The sequence below is a fragment of the Mchenga conophoros genome, linkage group LG2 (genome assembly GCF_057382185.1).
Source record: "Mchenga conophoros isolate Kocher_MC1m ecotype Shallow Benthic linkage group LG2, M_conophoros_male_GT1.1, whole genome shotgun sequence".
NCBI classification, from domain to species: Eukaryota; Metazoa; Chordata; class Actinopteri; order Cichliformes; family Cichlidae; genus Mchenga; species Mchenga conophoros.
The window spans coordinates 25,769,956-25,789,128 of NC_140527.1; the positions used below are offsets into that span (position 1 = coordinate 25,769,956).

A 19,173-nucleotide genomic window follows, 5' to 3' on the forward strand; every position below is an offset into this window, starting at 1 on the left:
TGTGAAGTTTTTCTGTTTTACTTATTAGAAAACAGTTAAAACATTTTTTTTCTTTTTTAACAAGCAAACAAGGAAGTGGATTAAAATGCTATCATATTTGCTGGACGTCACTGGTGCATGTTAATCATTTATATTTACTGCTGCGAGACGACAATCACTAAGAGGAACAAGAGTCAAAGGTCTCATCCAGACATCAGTAAAGAAGAAGCCCTCTGTGAATGTTGGCTGGTAAGTTTGTCTTATGCATTTGGATTTATTTTTTAGAGCATTAGTATATGTATTTAGTTACTATGTAATTACTATATAATGTTTAGATAATTAAGAAAAGAAGAAGATAATAACGAACAATACGTAATATCAATCCAGTGTGTTGCTTCGAACACTTGAAACCTGAAATAAGCTGATCAGTTTTTTTGGTGTTTTTTCTTTCCTAGAACAGTAGCGAAAAAAAGTGGTAAAGCCCTTAAAACAAAGGGCTTACATATTCAAGTAAAGACTTGTTTATATGAGGTCATTCTTAATTTTTATATCTTAATTATTCAAGGTTATATATATATATATATATATATATATATATATATATATATATATATATATATCATCATCATCATCAAAGTGTAAAACTGCCAACCAAATTTTTTAACAGTTGAAAATGAACTAAACTGTCTTTACATCTTTTTTTAAATGTATGTAAAATTACTTAAAGCTTAATGCAAAGTTCCAAAGTAGGTTTTTAAAAAATAGTCAAAATACGGTGTCCACTTTTTTAAGTTAATATAAGGGGACAGCAAAAATGTAAATGTTTGAGGTTTCATATTATAAAAAGGTTCTGCTGTGTTCTCTCTGTAAACAAAGATTTCCAGGTGTTTTCACCACCTGCTATGCCGTGAACAGTTTGGGTGTGGCTGTAATAACAATTGGCTGCTGAATTTCAGCCTACAAAAATCAGGACAAGAGCTGCGTACTACCAGCGTCATCCAGTATGTGATTCACCTTCTTATATTTCTGTTTGCATCATGACATTTAATGATTTTGTTGTTTTTCTAAAGATTAAATTTTTTTTTTTGCCTCAGCTAGAATTTGCGATTAGAACTAATAACTAGTAAGGTGGTCAGTGTAAAAACCAATAACTGAACATTGTCATTATGAACCTGTTAGCATACTGATAAGTGAACTGAGCAATTGTCTTTAAGGTTTTACCATTTCATGGTGACACTAAGAACAAAAATCAAATATTTGCTACTTTTATAAAATTGTCTCTTTTGATTCGCAGGCATGGAGCGGATTGCAGGAAGCATACTGTTATTATGCCTGATCAGCCTAACTAATGGTGTGTGTTCATTTGATGTTTGATGATTCATTTTTGCTTTTCTTATCTTCATGTCAACATTTAATCTTCAAATCTTATGCAGCAAATAGAGGTCCTGAATTCACCGAACTTGTTTATGAAGTGTGTGAAGACACCCCTGTTGGTATGTTAAATTTGTTTTAACTTCTTTTTTTTTAAACATGTTTGTAATATGTCTCTTTTGCCCATTTTCTTTTAATATATGTTTCCATGTTGTTGTTCTTCAGATCAACCGGGATTTGCTATAACTGCATCAGATCCAGATGGTGACAGCCTGACTTACACACTCATTGGGCCCAATGCTCAAAACTTCAGAGTTGAAGAATCTACAGGGGTTGTATCTGTTGCAAGGCCTCTTGATAGAGAGGTGTGGCAGACATAGAGCAGCGACCCTTTATTGGAAAAAACACAATTTCGGTTAAGCATGTGCACTTATACATTTGATCAATTCTCTCTTCTAGATTCCTCCAGGGTATTTGACACTTGAAGCTGGTGTTTCCGATGGCCCTAATTATGTAAGTGACATCTAACTTAGTAAAATTTATTTCTTTAATGCCAGTTTGTCCATTATATTCACAGAGTGCATCATGTGTTACAGAGAACCGGAGACTTAACCATAATATTACTTGATGCCAATGACAACGCACCCAACTTTCAGAGGCCTTCTTATGACACAAGTGTTCCAGAAGTAAGGCAAATATATTTAAATGAATTACTATACAAATGATTTTGTGATTTTTTTTTCTGTCACAGCGTCTTACTTGTTAGTAAATAATGTCCATTTAACCATTTCATGTTGCTGTGAGAGAAAAGCATTCTTTGGGGTTATTCTAGCTCAGGAGGGAGAGCAGGTCATCTCCTAATTGGAAGCTTACCGGTCTGATCCTTGGCTGCTTCAGGCTGCATGCCAAATATGCTAACCCCAAGTAGCTCTCTGATTCATTCATTTGAGTGTGACTGCACTGCAGCATAGGAAAAAAGTATTTGTATGAATGGGTTGCATGTTTTATAAAGTGTTTTGAGTGCTCAGATAGAGTAGAAAAGTGCTATGAAAGAAGCAGTCCATTTACCACTGGCTCATCATCAAGGAAAAAATAAACACAATCATTTGTTTACGAAGTGAATAATTTCTGTTTTTATAATTCTGTTTTGTTTTTCTGTTTTATCAACAGAATACTCCTGTAGGCACAACTTTGTTTAAAGCATCAGCCACTGATGCTGATACAGGAACTGCTGGCATTGTTACATACGCCATTGATGAAGTAAGCTTCCTTTAGGAAAACATAAAATGTAATGATATTCAATAGAGGTGTTCCATGAACCTGTAAAGCACTGTTTACCTGTTTTTTCCAGGTAATCCCAAATGATGGGTTTAGTCTGTTCAGCATTGTAAGAGAAAGTGGTGATGTCAAACTGATCAAGCCCCTGAATTATACCTCACTGAGTACTTACTATCGGCTGAAGATCAATGCCAGTGTAAGTATGATTGTTCAAGTTTAAACATGCGTTACCTTATGATACTAATATTGGTTAAAGAAAAGTGTAAATAGCAAAGGTTGCCCTAACGTTAAAGCAGCTTTGTATATTCTTGTGGTTCCTAATTTCTTAAAGGAAAAGTTTGGCATGTTGTGAATTTCCCTTCCTTGTATCTGTATCAGCCAGTCTTTTGTTCAAATGCTGCTTTTTATTTTTACATTTTAGATTGTGGATAGTAGATAAATAAATATAATTAAATACATTGTAAATCATTAAATTATAATAATTAAATAAGTACACAATTTAAGTGACCTTTAGTGTGATGGGTTGGCAGTTTTGTGACCTTTAGACCGCTACTGGTTTAACGAGAAGCACGCTAGCTGTTTCCTTCTGCTTTGGTTCTTTGACCCACTCTGGTGCTGCTGAAACATCATAATAAACAGATATATGACTGGCGCCATTTTTCTTATATAACTGTTTGATAAGAAATCGATTAGAGATGTTTCCAAAACAATTGAAACATAACTTTATATGTGTCCTCCTAAATAAACCTGCAGCTAAGAACACTAAAACAACTAACCGCTAACGTAACATAACACACGGGGGCATATTGTAACATCCAGAGTCAGATTTTTGTTTGTTAAGCAGTGAATTGCGCTGTTATTTACTCCTAATAAGAAAGTGTAAATGAAGCTAGAGCATTCAGGCATAAAAAATTATGTTGCTTTGTCAGTTTGATAAAGAGAAATGATGAATATTCACTATTAATTTAATTATGTGAAAGTCACAGTCACAAGCCTTTGCTTATTGTAACAGTGGTCATACTATTTACTTACTTTGTTTGTTTTTTATAATTTGATAGCCCTGTCAAAAGTGAATAACACATTTTCAGCATCTTTGAGTTTAGGTGTCATGTTTATCTGTTATATTTAATCTGTTTTAATGTATTCTAGATTTATCTGATCATCAAAAAAACTAAGAGATTTTTAAAAATGTTTTCTAACAGGATGGTGGAGGCAAGTGTCATAAATCTGATACAGAATACTTGTCGAACACTGTTTATTCCTTCGTTACTGTTGAGGATGTCCCAGATCTTGACCCTCAGTTCATCGGCGTTCCCTATGTTGGAAGTGTTAGAGAGCATTCACCTGTGGTGAGTGCTGCTAAACCTGACCAATGATTTCAAAGAATTATTGTAAGGCAAACAAAGATTTTTCTGATAGTACAATATATGACCCAGTGTATACAAAGACTTTGACAACTTTTTGTTACAGTTTGTTTGTTACTATTACCACACTTCTGTGGTAATAGAAGGCACTGAGCCTGCTTTGAGTTGACATATTTTTTATAAAAGACTTTCAAATGCTTCACATTTCATAAACATTTTCTTTCCTTTGATAGGACACATCTGTGCTTAAAGTGACTGCTGTGGACCCAGACATAGGAGTCAGTGATGCAATCAGCTATAGCATTGAAGGTAAGCTACAGTATTTTTTTTGCTTTTAGCTTGTGAGTGGTAGTATAATATGTAATTTCCACATTATTTTACAGAGTCATCAGAAGCTGGCCTGTTTAAAATCTCAACCAGTGATGGTGTCATATCTGTACTGTCAGAAATTGACAGAGAAGTTATTGGTGACACTGTAACTCTGACTGTGAAGGTACATTTTTATTTCATTGTCAATTTCCTTCTCTCTGTGTGTGTTACTACAGTAAGCTTGTCCATTAGTACTAACTAAAGTTATCACATGAAGTTCATACAGATTACAGCACATTACAGTTTCACTGTGACCAAACTGAGCTTTCTCTGACATTTTTCAGTCACTCATTTTTTAGTTTTATGTATTAAGATTTAAAGGAATAACTCAACATTTTGTCAAGACTTAACACAGAACAAGACCACTCCCTAGAATCATTATGACGTATTGACCAGCAAGTATAAAATTCTCTTATCTTAATAAGACCTAGCAGCAATGAAAGGCAGGTTGAACCTCTCTGTGTAGCACCAGAAACTTCCTTAAAGACGGAGCGTCTTTAAGAACCCAAATCAAAGGTTGTTTTTACAACTCAAGCAAACATGACATAAACTGTGATAAGACCATTTTGAAGGTTGAGGAAGACAAATCTTCACAAAACTCATGAAACTAATGGTGACAATGTTTTCTCATTGTTTTGGGGGGATTTTTTTTTTTAACTTTGCATAACAGTTTTTCACCAAAGTTGCACTAGTAGCAGTTTTTGAAGGTGTTTACAGTGACCTTAGAGAGCACATTCAAAATACAGATGTGAACTGGTGTGAGCAGAATGGGAGGCTGAGCTCAGGGTCGCTGAAAACAAAGAGCAGATGGTGTCATGGTGGAACCCACCATTACACAGGAGCAACTTCTCAATGATGCAAGAAAACCCCCCACAAAAACATTTATGATCTTCTTCTTTAGACCATTTAATTTAATATTATTATTATAATTAATCATAAAAAATATTGAGAAATATTAAATATATTTAATCTTTTTAACAATATCTTGAATATTGAAAAAATAAAATTCATTTTGGCCTATTTAAGGCCACTGAGTCTAAAGAAAACATCCATGGGGTTCGTGCCAGCGTCACAACAACTGTGCAGATCAACATCCTTGATGACAATGACAATAAGCCAGAGTTTTACAAGTGTGGAGACTCAGGGGACGACTGTGTAACAGCAACTGAATTCACTGGTGAGATCTTGGAGCACTCACTGGGATTTATTAACATCGGCATGACTGTCAAAGATCCCGACAAGGTAAGGAAACAGACCATTCATCATCTATAGGATGAGGTCTCCAGTCCCCCCCCCCCCCCCCCCCCCCCCATCAATATCAGCTCTGTGTAACATTATGGATCAAACATAAAACTTTTGGGTCCTGGGATTTTACAGATTTCCAACACTCAGCTAATCTTGGATGGAGAGGACAAAGCCGTGTTTTCTGTGGAACCTCAATTTACCACTGTAGACAGCATCGTTCAGATCATGATCAGGCAGCCCGAAAATCTGGATTTTGAAAAAAAACGGCAAATGACTTTGCAGGTAAAAATGTAATTAAAATAAGCCATATATATACATACAAACCATTGCATGTGCCAATACCACTCATGTTTGTGACTTTTAAAACTCTTTACAATTCCAATGAGTTGCTCATATCATGGTGCAGGTGACTGCTGTAGATCAATATAAACCCGCCTTCAGCTCCACTGCTCAAGTCACTATAAACATCAAGGATGCCAATGACAACAGTCCAACCTTCAAACAGGACACATACAGGTTAAATGTGTCAGAGCATTCACCCATTGGGACAGAATTGGCCATAATCACCGTAAGTTCCTTGCAGTCTGAATTCTCTCTCAGACATCCGGAGCTTTTATTCTTTTGTTTCAGAAACTCTCACACGTTGTTTTGTTTTCTCTCTTTTAGGCAGATGATCCAGACACAATGGATAAAGGCAACCTGACATACAAACTTTTTCCCGACAGCATGTACGTCTTCACTTGTGGCCTGCTGCAGTAATTCTGTCTTTGTCTTGCACGCAACACCTCTTCAACAGTCTATGCTATGTTTCAGATTACCTTACTTTGACGTGGAGTCACGCACAGGCAAAGTTTATGTGAAAAGCCAAGAGCTCCTGGATCGTGAGCTCAGATCTCTGTATACAGCGACCCTACAGGCCAGAGACACAGATGGCAAGCCTGGCTCTACAGTACTGGAGATCACACTGACTGACATTAATGACAAGCCTCCAGTCATGAACAGAGATTCTTACGTGGCTTTTGTTAGAGAGGGCCAAGAGCTTGAAGTCAAAATAGAGGTAAGTTTGGCAGGGTGAGCACTAAGGACAATAGCTGTCAAATTAATTTTGATTAATTTATTTTTTTCATTTTGGGGGGGAAAACAGCAGCAGGTGGTGGTGGTGGGGCTATCAAATAATAGTGTAGTATAGTCTTTATATGCATTAATAAAGGCATCCCCATTGGCTGGCAGGAATTAACTGCTTAAAGGCAATGACTTCAATTCCATTCCATTCAATTCAACTTTATTTATATAGCACCAAATCACAACAACAGTTGCCTCAAGACTTCTCATACATACATTTACTTATCACTTCTACTTTGAAGAGCCTAGAAGACATGAACACAAATAACAGGTTTCATGTTGCTGAAAAATGAAAAGCGCTTTATTGTGCATGTTAATGTTGGTAGGCAGAGACAGCAAAAAGTTCATGAGGCTGCAGCTATGGTCATAATTTTCAAAGTGAAGGGTTTATATGGAACAACAGTCACACTGTTAGAAAAAACATCTTTAAAAAAACAGTAATATTCCGGCAGCTGGGCGCCAAAAAACAATACCATAAAATAACAGAAAATAACTTACTCATAAAAATACGGTTATTTCCAGTAATGAAAATACAATTTGTTGCCCTAATTTTACATGGGATTTTGCTTTTTTCAAGTGCTTTTAAACATTAAATTAGGAACAATTTAATGTGATTAAACAATGAAATTACCTATAAACAAGGTCAATGAATGCGGCAATATGAATAATGATACTTAAATGTACAGAAATATACAGTTAAGAGTTGGTTTAAATAATAATGGATTGCATTCATATAGCGCATTTTGAAACCCTCAAAGCGCTTTACAATTCCACTTTATAATTCCCCTCTGGCCATCACCAGTAGGTGGTAGGTGAAGTTTCTTGCCCAAGGACACAATGACCGAGAGTGTCCGAGCCGGGGCTCGAACCGGCAACCTTCTGATTACAAGGCGAACTGCCAACTTTCTAAAAAAAGTTTATAAGAATAATTTTATATATTTTTCCATAGCATTACATTTGAATTTAACAGTCCAATCTTTCAAATAACGGACAAATATTTGTGAATGTATTTTAACAATCTAAATATGCATATGTACAGACAAATACATTTAAAAAACAAGAAAATTATGTTTTATTACATTACAGTAATTTTACGTTAATTTACATTTGAAATGTGAAATCACAGTCTATTGATGCAGATTTAATGATATTCTAGAAGAACAGTACAAAACTGTAAAATACACAGTAAAATACTTTTATATTAGGATTTTTTTTTTTTTACAGTGCATTGTATCTGACCTTAAACTCTTAGTTCAGAGCTTTTTAATAACATATATATATTTTTAAAATCTGCTAAATTCCATTAAAATTAAGAAATATGGATTTAGCATATGTATAAGAGTCTAGTGAAGTCTGATCCAAACATACATTTCTGGAGAAATTTGCATCACCCAATATCATGGCCTGTCATGTGACATGAATAAAGTGTGTAGCCAGGACTAAAATATTATTTTAAAAAAACTTTCCAAGAAATTGACAGGGAGTTATAATTTTCAAATGCATACACAGTCAAAACATGTCATCATAAATATGAAACATCACTTTTAATTTAAAATAATTTAAATGTGACTGAAATAAATTATTAATTATTAAGGAAAATATGCTTGGTATAAACTAGATGTATACCAATCAGGTACATTTCATTTGACCAGATTCCAATAAATGTTTTACACTGTTTTACACAATGTAACAACATTACATCAAAAATGTACATTTAATCAAATGACTTAACCCTGTCAAGGCTGATCCATGAAATCATTTCCAGAAAATTGTATTTTTTTGAAACTGGAATGTTTGTTGGACCTTCTGACAAATTATATTAAAAAAGAAATTACATTTCAGGTTACATATATGAGGTTTTGGTCAATATTGTACTTTTGTAGCCTTAAAAGTTTATACGATACATGGCATTACTGGATTAAATTCAGCATTTGGCCATAAATTTTGTTTTCAGGCTTTATTGCATTTTTGCAGTATCAGCAAAGAAAATCATCTTCCTAAAAGTGTCTCTTCTGATGTTTCTCTGCTTTGGACAGGCTACTGATGGAGATGAGCCCAATACTCCAAACAGCCAAATTGTGTATGGTATCGTGTCAAGCACATACAGTAAGAACTTCACTATAGACCCTGAAACCGGTGTTTTGACAAACCATGTTGAACTGGATCGTGAGGCCCTGGATCCAATGCTGGAAGGGGAGATTAAACTTGTAGTGACTGCTACAGACCAGGGTGAACCCCCGCTATCCACCAATGTCACAGTTACCATCAATGTACAGGTAGGTATTTTAGCAAGTTGACAGTACCAAGTTACAAGAGATGGTATAAATGCTGGTACAGCTGATGACTGCCAGTGTTTCTTCTTCTTTATGATCCATTTCAGGACATCAATGATAACACGCCAACAATTTTTGCCCCATCTTACAAATTCTCTGTTAAAGAAGGAGAAAAAGGCAAGTATTTCACACCGCAAAATGTTTTAAGTGTTTACAACTTAACTTGTCAGGGTTTTAATTCATATTTATCATTCATTCAGGTGCATTTGTTGGCTCTGTTGAAGCTGAGGATTTGGACCAAACAGCAGAGTTTAATCGCATCTCTTTCAGCATTGTCGATGGGAGCTTTGGGAACTTCATCATTCGAACCTTCGCTGCCACAAGAGGTTTCATGGGAAACATCACTGTGGATCCAGACATTGAGCTGGACTATGAGAAAGGCCCCAAAAAGTTTAATATGAGGGTAGAGGCAGCAGATCTGGAGTCAAATAAAGCTACAGTGATGGTGGACGTAGATGTACTTGATGTAAATGATGAGCGACCTGAGTTCACGCCAATAGCATCTATGACAGTGAAGGAGAACACCACAGTAGTGGAAGCTGTTGGGAGTTTTAAAGCGGAAGATAAAGACGGGAGTCATTCTCTGGTCTTTGAGCTGGAATCCGTCAAATGCAGATGCAATAACACCCTGGATTTCTGCGACTTGTTTGTCCTGGATCCAAACGGAGAGGTCAGGGTCAACCCTAAGTTCACGGTGGATTATGAAAAATGCGACCAGGCGATTGTAGAGGCTCAGGTGGTGGACATTAACACAGAGAAGGGATATAACAACAGCGCCACGACAGGTCAGTAATGGGTTGTTTGCTGATAATAAGAGTAAGCCATTAAAACAAACAGCTTACATAAAAGCTGGTTCACTGTCATTTCTCTTCAGGCCTAATGGTGATCAACATTGAAGACATCAATGACAATGCCCCAGAATTCATTTTCTCAGACAGTCAGGTGTTTGGTGAGTCCTCTCAGAATAACCAGTCGTCTGCAGTACTTACCAACAGGGCCACGTTCTTTCACATATCGCCCTAAATTTTTAAAACATTATATGAGTCCAACGCTGATTTTTTTCTTCTTCTTTTATAGTTGTGGTGTCAGAAAGTGCAAGCAAAGGGACATCAGTTGCAGGGGTCACTGTGAGTACGACTGAAAAGCAAAAACACCTGACCTCATTTAGGCATGTTAACGATGCATGAAGCATGATGCTCTACTTCATGTCTTTCATAGGCTACAGATCGTGACAGTGGCATAAACAGTCAGATCGAGTTTAAAGTGACAGATGTGAAATTCCAAAACACCAACAATGAAATAAGTGACAAGGGGGCACTGTTTGAGGCTGTCACCACACAGCAAAATGACCGCTATGTTGGGATTATTCAGTGAGTACAAAATCGTCTCCTGCAGTCACAACTCAGTCTGCTCTGGTTTTTCTCACAAGTGTCGGTGTTTTTACTTTTACTTATATATTTACATTTATACTCGAGCAGGGATAATAGGAGCCCATGCACGTGTTGTTTTTTCCAAAATGATATTGTCATGGGTGCATTTTTATGGTTCTTATGGGTGTGCTTCCCTTCAACTATCCACAGATCTACACAGACACTTGATTTGACACTGAAGGGGAAGTATTTGGTAACAGTCTCTGCGACTGATCCCGGCGGCCTGTCCTCTAGCACCGTGCTGGATGTAAGTGACATGGGATTTGCTTACCCTGTGTTGTATATTGAAAACAGGCTGTAAAACTTGCAGCACACACCAATGTTTGCATTCTTTTTATAACTGCAGATTTTCACAGTCGATGAATCCTACAAAGTCGAACTCAGGTTTGCAAATAATCAGATTGAGGTTGAAAAAAAGCTCAGTGAGATCAAGAGGTAATGTCTGAATCATTAGTAAAGACTATATCTGATCTAATCTGCTAATTTTCATTCAGTCACCACTTAAATCTACCCATTTTCTTCCCCCCGTCATCTTCTGGGACTCTTAGAGCACTTATGACTGCCACTAAGGCTGCTGTTGAAATTGTTGCTCTTAGGCCTTACAACAGTGAGACATCCAGGTAAGTTCCCTTTCATATCTCCTTGCTTACTCCTATGCTTTGTTTTTCCTCACTAGGTGGTGCAATTGCACATGTAGACAAAATGTCAATGGCAGCAACTCCAGGTTTTAGGTTTTAAACAGCTGAAATGTGTTGATTTAATTTATGTGTATGTGTGTGTGTGTTTTAATGGTTCTCTCAGGGCTACAGAGAAAACTATTGTGGTAGCTTATTTTGTCTATGCCAATGGAACGGCCCTTACCTCTGTTCAAGTGGAAATAATGCTCTCTGATGCGGAACACTTTCCTAAGCTGATAGAGCTTGGGCTAGATAACATTGTAAGTACGGTTTTATTTTTTAAACACGGCAAAAAAACCCAACTATTTTTCTGCCTCTTCTTTATATCTTCTTGGTCATTTTGTCATCATTTTTTTTATTCTTCTTTTTTGATAAATTGCTGTTGGCAGTCTAATACAAAGTATTTCAGAGTCAGCACAGGGGCAGGGGATAGTTCACTGATTCTTTTCACCAAGTTCAATGTGTGCTCCAACAAGCACTCTGGCTCCACCAGCAGGTTAAATTCAGAATTGTTTCATGTGTATCACTTTTAAAAAACATGCCTAATTTTCAATAATTTAGGATTTATATTTATTAAATATTAAAAGGCATTTGATTTCCCATAAAGGTGGATCATGTGATCTTCAGAAACAGCCGTAACTACGTTGAGATTAATGACTCAGTGTATGTAACATTACAGTGTATGTAAGGGATGGTGCATTTGAATTATATTGGCTATATGGAAAAATCACTTATATTAAATTACTTTAATATCAGTGTTGACCCCCCCCCACCCCCCCAAAAAAACATCAATAAAAACCAAAAAAAAAATGTAACTGATTTTTTACATGTACATTTTTTCATGGAATTTTATTACGTAAGTACAATGTAAAATGCTACATTTAATGGAATCTTGTCAAATGAAGTCACATTTTTTAATTATTTGAATAAATAAACCTTTTTATAAATTTTATATATTACAGTTGCATTTTACTCAAAATTATTGCTTTGTGTATATTGAGGGTGTAAAAACAATTTTTTAATGTAGATTTAGAAAAGTAAAGTAAAATATATTTTACAGGGATAAAGACATTTAAAATCTGGTTAAAGGAGACAGCAGTAGCAATCCCTTTGGTTCATTTTACAAAACAATTAACTCCAGATTAGTAAGAGGTCTGATAAGTCTGATCAGTATTAAAGGACATGTGAAAATTGTGAGGTTAGTGTAAATATAATCTACATATGAAACTCGAAACCTGAAACCTCTGTTTTTAGGGGACTGCTCCCGAGGAAGAAAAAACGGTGGACACAGTAAAATATGTCCTGCTGGGGATTGTGGCAGGCCTTGTCATTGTACTTCTTGTCCTCACCACTTCACTCCTCTGCACTCGCAGAAAGTAAGAAAATGTGATACCTATGATTTCAAACAACTATGACCAGCAGGGAGTCTGTGTACTGACCACTCATCATTCCACCCTACAGCTACAGAAGGAAGCTTAAGGCTGCTAAAGCTGCAGAATCTGCATCCAGTATGAATTATGACAACCAGAAAAATGGTCTTATGCTACCTGGAACCAACAAGTACACTATGGAAGGGTGAGGAGACAAAACCTTATTCAGATAAATGAAATAGGCAATGGTATGAAACCTAATGTATAAGTTTGCCTTCTAACATGTGTCACTTCTCTCTGATAGTGCTAATCCTGTGCTCAACCTGAACATCGACACAACCATCGAGTTAGAAGAGAGCAGCTCTGATGATGACAAACACAGGTAAAACAAAAACAACAAGGAAACAAAGAACCCTGTCTGTAAATCGGTCCACTGCCTACAGAGAGCAGTTACTGGCTTGATCAACACAGTTTGATAAGGTGGCTCACGGTGAAACGCAGCTGCGCTCACCACTCTGTAGCTGTGCTGGTTAATAAACCGGGATGATTTCCAGGTGAACATTTTGCCACAGAGTGCCCACTACAGCATGTTGTGACAGAGCTGGCTCTGTGCTTCCAGCAATGCCATGTGATTGTTGTTTTTAAATCAAAAACCTTGAAATGATCATTTGTTCATATTGTCTCCCTCTTTCTCTTTGTTTTTCCACCAAAGCCATCTAAGCTTCAACTCCGACGACTCTGACTTGGAAAGTGCTCGACATCCGAAAGAGGATCCACCAGGGTACACTGAGCCTTTGCATGAAGCACTGACCCTGGCTGACCAAAACCAAAGCACTGACAACCCCCTCATGGGGTACAGCAACCCTGTATTTGACACCACAGATTTGTAATGTAAATAGTGAAGGCCAGATGCCTCAGCTAGACAAATGTAGCTTCTTTGTAATCAGGCATACCAAATCAAACTTATTATATAGTTCTTGATGAAGACTTCATCTTCAAATAGCCATTTCTGTATTACAGATTTAACTTTGAAGCCTAAACACCCTTTACAAGCATAAAACTGAACCAAAAGGGGTTCAGTTTTATGTGAAAAAGATCTAATTGTATAAAAGTGTAATGATTTCAAAGACCTTATTCCAATCCAGTCAGAGAGCTGAAGTATGCGAACTGCTTGTTTGCTGTAGCCTCATAGTTTGTACATAGGTATGAAAGTGAAATCAATATCGATGGCCTAAAAATATCAAACTCTTCCTTTATCTTTCTGTAGAGACAGTTTCAATCCATGCAGTATAAAAAAATGAATAGCAGCAGTGGTTAAACACACAAACTTCTTGCTTGATGCACATGTGAATCACTTTATTTTTGTTATTATAATAAGCAGTGGTTTAAAAAGGGTTTGAATTGCTTTTGAAAGAAACTGTTTCTTAAAGTTATACCAACACAGAAATCAAGAAAAACAGATAAATTAAAAAAAAAAGGTTTCAAAATGTCAGTGTATGAATGAAACCCTTATTTATAACTGTGTGTCTGACAAAATCTCGCTCTCTCTTTCCCTGTTTTAATTTGTCAGTGTTTGCTATGAAATTCTTGATGAAGAGAAAAAAAAAAAAACTCATGCAGAGTGACTTCCAACAAGCAGCAGATTGAAAAGATTATTCACTGTTTACTGACACCTAAATGAATGTAACACAAGTGCAATCCATGAATAAATTCTGATCCTTTGAATGTGGACCTGAAGTTAATGCTGGTGAACACGGACATTCACTGACACTGTAACAACTGCTTGTTTAAAACACGCTTAAAATCATTGCCTTCGCATAATTTACAACAGGATCACAGATTATGGCATTAAAATACTGTGAGCACTCATGACTAAAAATACCCTGATATCAGGAGTCATTACTTTCCTCGAAAGGTGATTGTACGCGTCATCAGTTTTTTTGTCTTTTTTTTTTTTTTACACTTTTCACAATACAAACAAGTCAAAACACTGCCAAATCTAAAGCAATATATAAGACATACAAAAGCCTGCACTGACAGTAGAGACTCCTCTTACAAAGAGATCAAGGCAACACTTGATCGATTTAAATATCCCCCAGGCCACCAGGTCACAAATCACACTCAAAACCTGTCATTACACTATCATCTCTCTCTCTCTGTCGAAGCTTAACAAGCTTTTTAGCAACCAGGAGAAAAGCTGGTTGCCATGGCTTCACATTGTGTGAGGTGAGTGGAAAAAACAACAACAAAAAAAGCACCAACAGCTAAAATGAGTCAGTGGATGGTTTCAGCGAAAAACACTAAAGGAGGAGAGCCAGGCTGATGATGACGCTGACGCATCGCTCTCATTTCCCCAAACGTCCATCATCACTCTGTCGGTGTGTGCAGAGAGATTTGTGAATAAGATACCAATCAGCGAGGGTGGGGTGTGTGGGGGATAAAAAGAGAAATCATAATTTATGGCTGCTTTCTCAGCGGTTAATGCTTCTCGGCGCAAACTTCATATTAAATGCTTTTGTGCTTGCTTGTCTTGAGCGAAGGTGTGAATTTTGTCCTTCTTTTTCTCACACCATCGAGACGACGTCATTCAGTGGATGCACTGGATAACAACCACGTGTATCAGATCCCATGTAAACTTTCTCTCCTGTCACTCAGTGGTATGAGCTCTGGAGCAACAGTGTGGCTGCTGCATGTTCTCCATCAGCAGGCGGAAGGGGTTTCTTCTGCGTCGGCCCGCTTTCCCATCATGCTCCCCTCTTCTCCCTGCACGACCCTTACCTGAACCCCCCTGGGCTATCTCGGGGGTCAGGGGTGTAGCTGTGGGGTTGAGCGGAGGAGGCGGTGGCATGGAGGATTGCCTCTTCTGCTTCTTCACCTGCTTCTCCAGGTGTTTCTGGATGGCAGAGCCCAGCACGGCTACTTCCACCACAGCTCCGTACACCTCCCACGTCATCCCCTTCTCATCCCAGCTCACCTCCTGCACTGGCTCCTCGCATTTCTCCTCATCTTTCTCCTTACAGTTGATTTCCTCCTTTGTGTTCTCTTCAACTCCCTCCACCTTTCTCTCTTGGGTTACTTTCTCCTCTTTCTCCTCCATCACCTCCTCTTTCTTTACCTCTTTCTCCTCCATTGCCTCCTCTTTCTTTACCTCTTTCTCCTCTGTCGCCTCCTCTTTCTTTTCCTCTTTCTCTTCCGTCGCCTCCTCTTTCTTTTCCTCTTTCTCCTTCTTTGCCTCCTCTTTCTTTTCCTCTTTCTCCTCTGTTGCCTCTTCTTTCTTTTCCTCTTCCTCCTCCACTATCTTCTCCTCTATGCTAGGCTCCTTCATGACCTGAGGGAAAGTCATAATCGTGGGAGTTCTCGGGGTCATGGGTGCGGTAGCGACAGAGCGAAATTCCACCTGCTGACCCACCTGCAACTCAGCATCTTTAGTCTCTGTGCCCACAGCCCCACATTTTCCAAAAGAGGTGGGGAAATAGAAGGCCTGGTCCCCCTCAGGTGGGGTCATGGGGCTGGTGGCCACAGACTGACACTGTACTACCTCCAGGCTCACCTGTGTGCGGATGTTATGGCAGCCAAAGGGAGCCGGTGATTCAGGGATGGGGGATTTTTTTGCAGAAACAACTCTCTCTTCTTCACGTGCATCTTTGTTTTCGACCTCTGACTGCTCGGATCCTGTGCATGTTTTCGGATGTTCGCTGACAGCAGCAGAAGGTACTTTAGTTTGTGGATCGTTTGTGCTCCTGTGAACACTTTCACTGAAGGACTTTCCTTCCTTCCTCTTTATATCACTGCAGCTTTCTCCAACCTCATCTTCATCTATTTTGACCATCTCCGGTTCAACAGAATAAAAAAACGACTCAGCCTCGTCCGTTTCTTCCTCCTCATTGTTGCCATACTGGGTCACCAAGATTGTAATGTCTTGATCCATACTTCCCATCCTCTGCTGCTTACACTGCTGATTGCTACCCTCCACACTTACATGTGCGCCTATTAACTCAGCATCCACTCCATTGGTGGAACTCTCAGTCATCTCCTTTGATGTAGTAAATTTTAAAGTTTCAGTTGTTTCTGACACAGCATCTGCTGAAACTTTTTTCTCCTGCTGACCAGTCTCCCTCTGCTCCTCATTCTTTTTCACTTTCTCGTCCCTTTGCACTGGCTCTCTCCCGATAACCTCTGGGAAAGCCATGCTATATGGGGATTTGGGGGTCATGGGGGATGTGGCGACAGAGCAGAACTCCACTTGCTGACCCACCTGCAACTCTGCATCTTTAGTGTCAGTGCCCACGGCTTGAGGTTTCCCAAAAGAACTTGGGAAGAAGAAGGAATGGCTGCCCTCTGGAGGAGTCATGGGGCTGGTTGCTGCCGAGCAGCACTGGACCACCTCGAGGCTCACCTGTGTGCGCATGTGGTGCTGCCCAAAAGGGGCCGGGGAGCGTGGGTCATAAGGGTCTGGAGTTGATGGGACAGCAACTGAGATTTTCTCAATTCCTGCATCTTTTCCTCTGTTGAGATTTTGATCTTCAAAGTTTTCCTCTTGAATTTCAGGTTTTCCATCTCCATCACTCAGAAACTTGATCGTCACCTTTGCATCGTTATTTGTAGCTGCTGTCGTTGTTTTATTGTGCTCTTCTGTTGCAGGCATGGCATCGATCTGTGTGCAGTTTTTAACTCGTTCAGTGTCTGTTAGGTCAGCATTGCTATAATCCCCCCCTGAAAGCACTTGATCTTTAGATATTAGGTTTTTCTCTTTCTCCTCAACAGAGCTGACATTCCCCTGTAGTGCCGGCTGATAGTCCCCTTGAGTGGTTGACTCTTGACTCTTGTACAGTTGAGGTCCTTCAGGCGCAGCAGTGCTATCTGAGCCTCCCGGACGCCCCCCATTATCCATCTTCTCGCAAGGCTGGTGGTCCTCCGTGACACCTCTCATCTCATCCTTAAGGCTTCCCATTCTGTCTCCGCATTAAAGGGCTAGAATTACCTGCAGGAATAACACAGCAGTGTGAAAGTGTCCGCGCAGTTAATCATCGGGAACAAGCACAAGCACAAGCACAAGCGGAAGATAAAAATATTCTGTCATGCGATACGAAACGAAATTGATATTATTCAGTTATTCAAATAGACACAGGAGCATCACTGCTACTACTTGATCAGAATTGTTTGCACACTTACTTTAATATCGCAGGACTATCTTTTTAAATACTTTAAAAAGAGACAAAGTCAAATCTTCATGCCCAAAAATATCTCATTATCAGTTCCTGTCTGAATTCTATTCTAGTCCATAATTACATAACACAAACAGCGTGCACATGAATTCAGAGTTGTTTTCAAAATGTAACTATAAAACAAGCATGATTACAAAAGGAGATCTCAGAAAATTAGGACATACCTCAGCAGTCTAAAGTCAGGCTGAAGCCACTCCACAACTCTTCTTCAGATTTGGGTCAAACATTGCAAATCTCAGCACCGATTGCGACAAACATCTGTCCGTGCATCTCCCCCCGGTGATTGATGCTGATTGCAGTGGCTACAGGTTTGTCTCTAGAAGAATCTATCTTAGGCAATCCTCGCTCTTTAGGCTGTGGCTGTGTCTATTGAAAAGCTTCACATTTCCAGTTTCCCTGGAAACCACGGTCGGGTTTCTGGCAGTGAGTGGTAATGTAATGGCAAAATCTCTCTACAGCTCTCTAATCAGCAGTAAATCATAGTAATTAACTTCAGGTTCTCATAGAAACACAATGGCAGCTACGTGCACAGAGATAAACCTGTGAACTGGCTAATCTGGAGAAATTTTAAAGGAGGCATAAATTGGTGATAAAACTCTCACGTCATTACAAATGATCATGAGGGAGGGAGGGTGAAGTATGCAGAAGTGGGATTTCTCTTAGCAATAATGAAGCAGGGTTTTGAACTAAAACAGCAGTGTCTGTGTGTGTGTGTGTATGTCTGCATGTACATGTGTGCGTCAAGGCCACATTTGCCTGTTTGTTTGTTTAACAGAATCTTAAGCTTAGTAAAAAAGAAAAAAAATAAATAGATAAATGCTTAAAACATGTCCTACTTCAGGAAGACAGATGATCACAGGCTCATTACAGGACTTCCAAAAAGTCTATGCAAACTCAAAGCTTGTGGAGAACATCAGAGAGATATTAGTAACAGTGGTTGTTCTGCAGCATCTGTACATGAAAGACACAACAGAGAATTTAAGCTGAAGGAGCCTGGAAGCAGCAGCTTCGCCTCCCACACAAACAAACACTTGTAAATCACCAAGTATTTTATACTCATTCGTCATTCCCCTCCAACCTCCCTGCTTTGCGACACATATTTCTCTAGAGCCTCTCTAATTCTGCTTGCCTCTAGTGATTGAGTGGGACATTTCTTTCTTTTTTTTTTTTTTTTTGAGAATCTCTAACCGACTTGCTTGTAGCATGGCAGTGGGCTGCTGCGGCTTGGCCAGAACACCGTGTACTGACATAAGTATTCTTGCCGTTAATTCGAAGGCTGCCACAGAGTTCTGTTGCTTGGCAACCACGTAGTGGGATGCAGGGGAGGTGTGCTGCTGAGGACCAAGGTAGACGGGCTCTGATCACACTCTCATCAGGGGCCATCAGCCTGCCAAAGGCCATCTTCTCAGC

General features: G+C 38.7%; 2 protein-coding genes across 2 annotated transcripts; one reads left to right on the plus strand and one right to left on the minus strand.

Moving 5' to 3' along the window:
- cdhr2 (cadherin related family member 2) lies at window positions 1-14,025 on the plus strand. Its single transcript, XM_085290311.1, has 31 exons — window positions 1-228; window positions 856-980; window positions 1,274-1,330; window positions 1,413-1,472; window positions 1,576-1,715; window positions 1,810-1,863; window positions 1,947-2,036; window positions 2,521-2,610; window positions 2,702-2,824; window positions 3,831-3,977; window positions 4,226-4,301; window positions 4,376-4,485; window positions 5,388-5,603; window positions 5,739-5,888; window positions 6,013-6,174; window positions 6,273-6,334; window positions 6,420-6,663; window positions 8,765-9,004; window positions 9,109-9,178; window positions 9,262-9,846; window positions 9,936-10,010; window positions 10,139-10,188; window positions 10,280-10,431; window positions 10,642-10,738; window positions 10,838-10,926; window positions 11,040-11,111; window positions 11,293-11,428; window positions 12,423-12,544; window positions 12,630-12,743; window positions 12,843-12,920; window positions 13,251-14,025. Exons 3-31 carry the CDS (start codon window positions 1,276-1,278, stop codon window positions 13,426-13,428), a joined length of 3,837 nt encoding a protein of 1,278 aa, XP_085146437.1. The 5' UTR covers window positions 1-228; window positions 856-980; window positions 1,274-1,275; the 3' UTR covers window positions 13,429-14,025.
- On the minus strand, window positions 13,867-18,987 carry gprin1 (G protein regulated inducer of neurite outgrowth 1). Its single transcript, XM_085290322.1, has 2 exons — window positions 17,928-18,987; window positions 13,867-17,519 (listed from the first exon to the last, which is right to left on the minus strand). The coding sequence occupies exon 2, from the start codon at window positions 17,487-17,489 to the stop codon at window positions 15,186-15,188; it is 2,304 nt and encodes a 767-aa protein (XP_085146448.1). The 5' UTR covers window positions 17,490-17,519; window positions 17,928-18,987; the 3' UTR covers window positions 13,867-15,185.
- Between the last annotated feature and the right edge of the window lie 186 nt (window positions 18,988-19,173).

What these genes read in the sequence shown, in the direction of transcription:
- gprin1 (XM_085290322.1), bottom strand. Translation starts at nt 17,489, where the DNA reads ATGGGAAGCCTTAAGGATGAGATGAGAGGTGTCACGGAGGACCACCAG.
- cdhr2 (XM_085290311.1), top strand. Translation starts at nt 1,276, where the DNA reads ATGGAGCGGATTGCAGGAAGCATACTGTTATTATGCCTGATCAGCCTA. An exon ending in ATGACACAAGTGTTCCAGAA is followed by an intron (nt 2,037 to 2,520) that starts GTAAGGCAAATA and finishes TTTTATCAACAG; the next exon opens with AATACTCCTGTAGGCACAAC. An exon ending in TCTGATGATGACAAACACAG is followed by an intron (nt 12,921 to 13,250) that starts GTAAAACAAAAA and finishes TTTCCACCAAAG; the next exon opens with CCATCTAAGCTTCAACTCCG.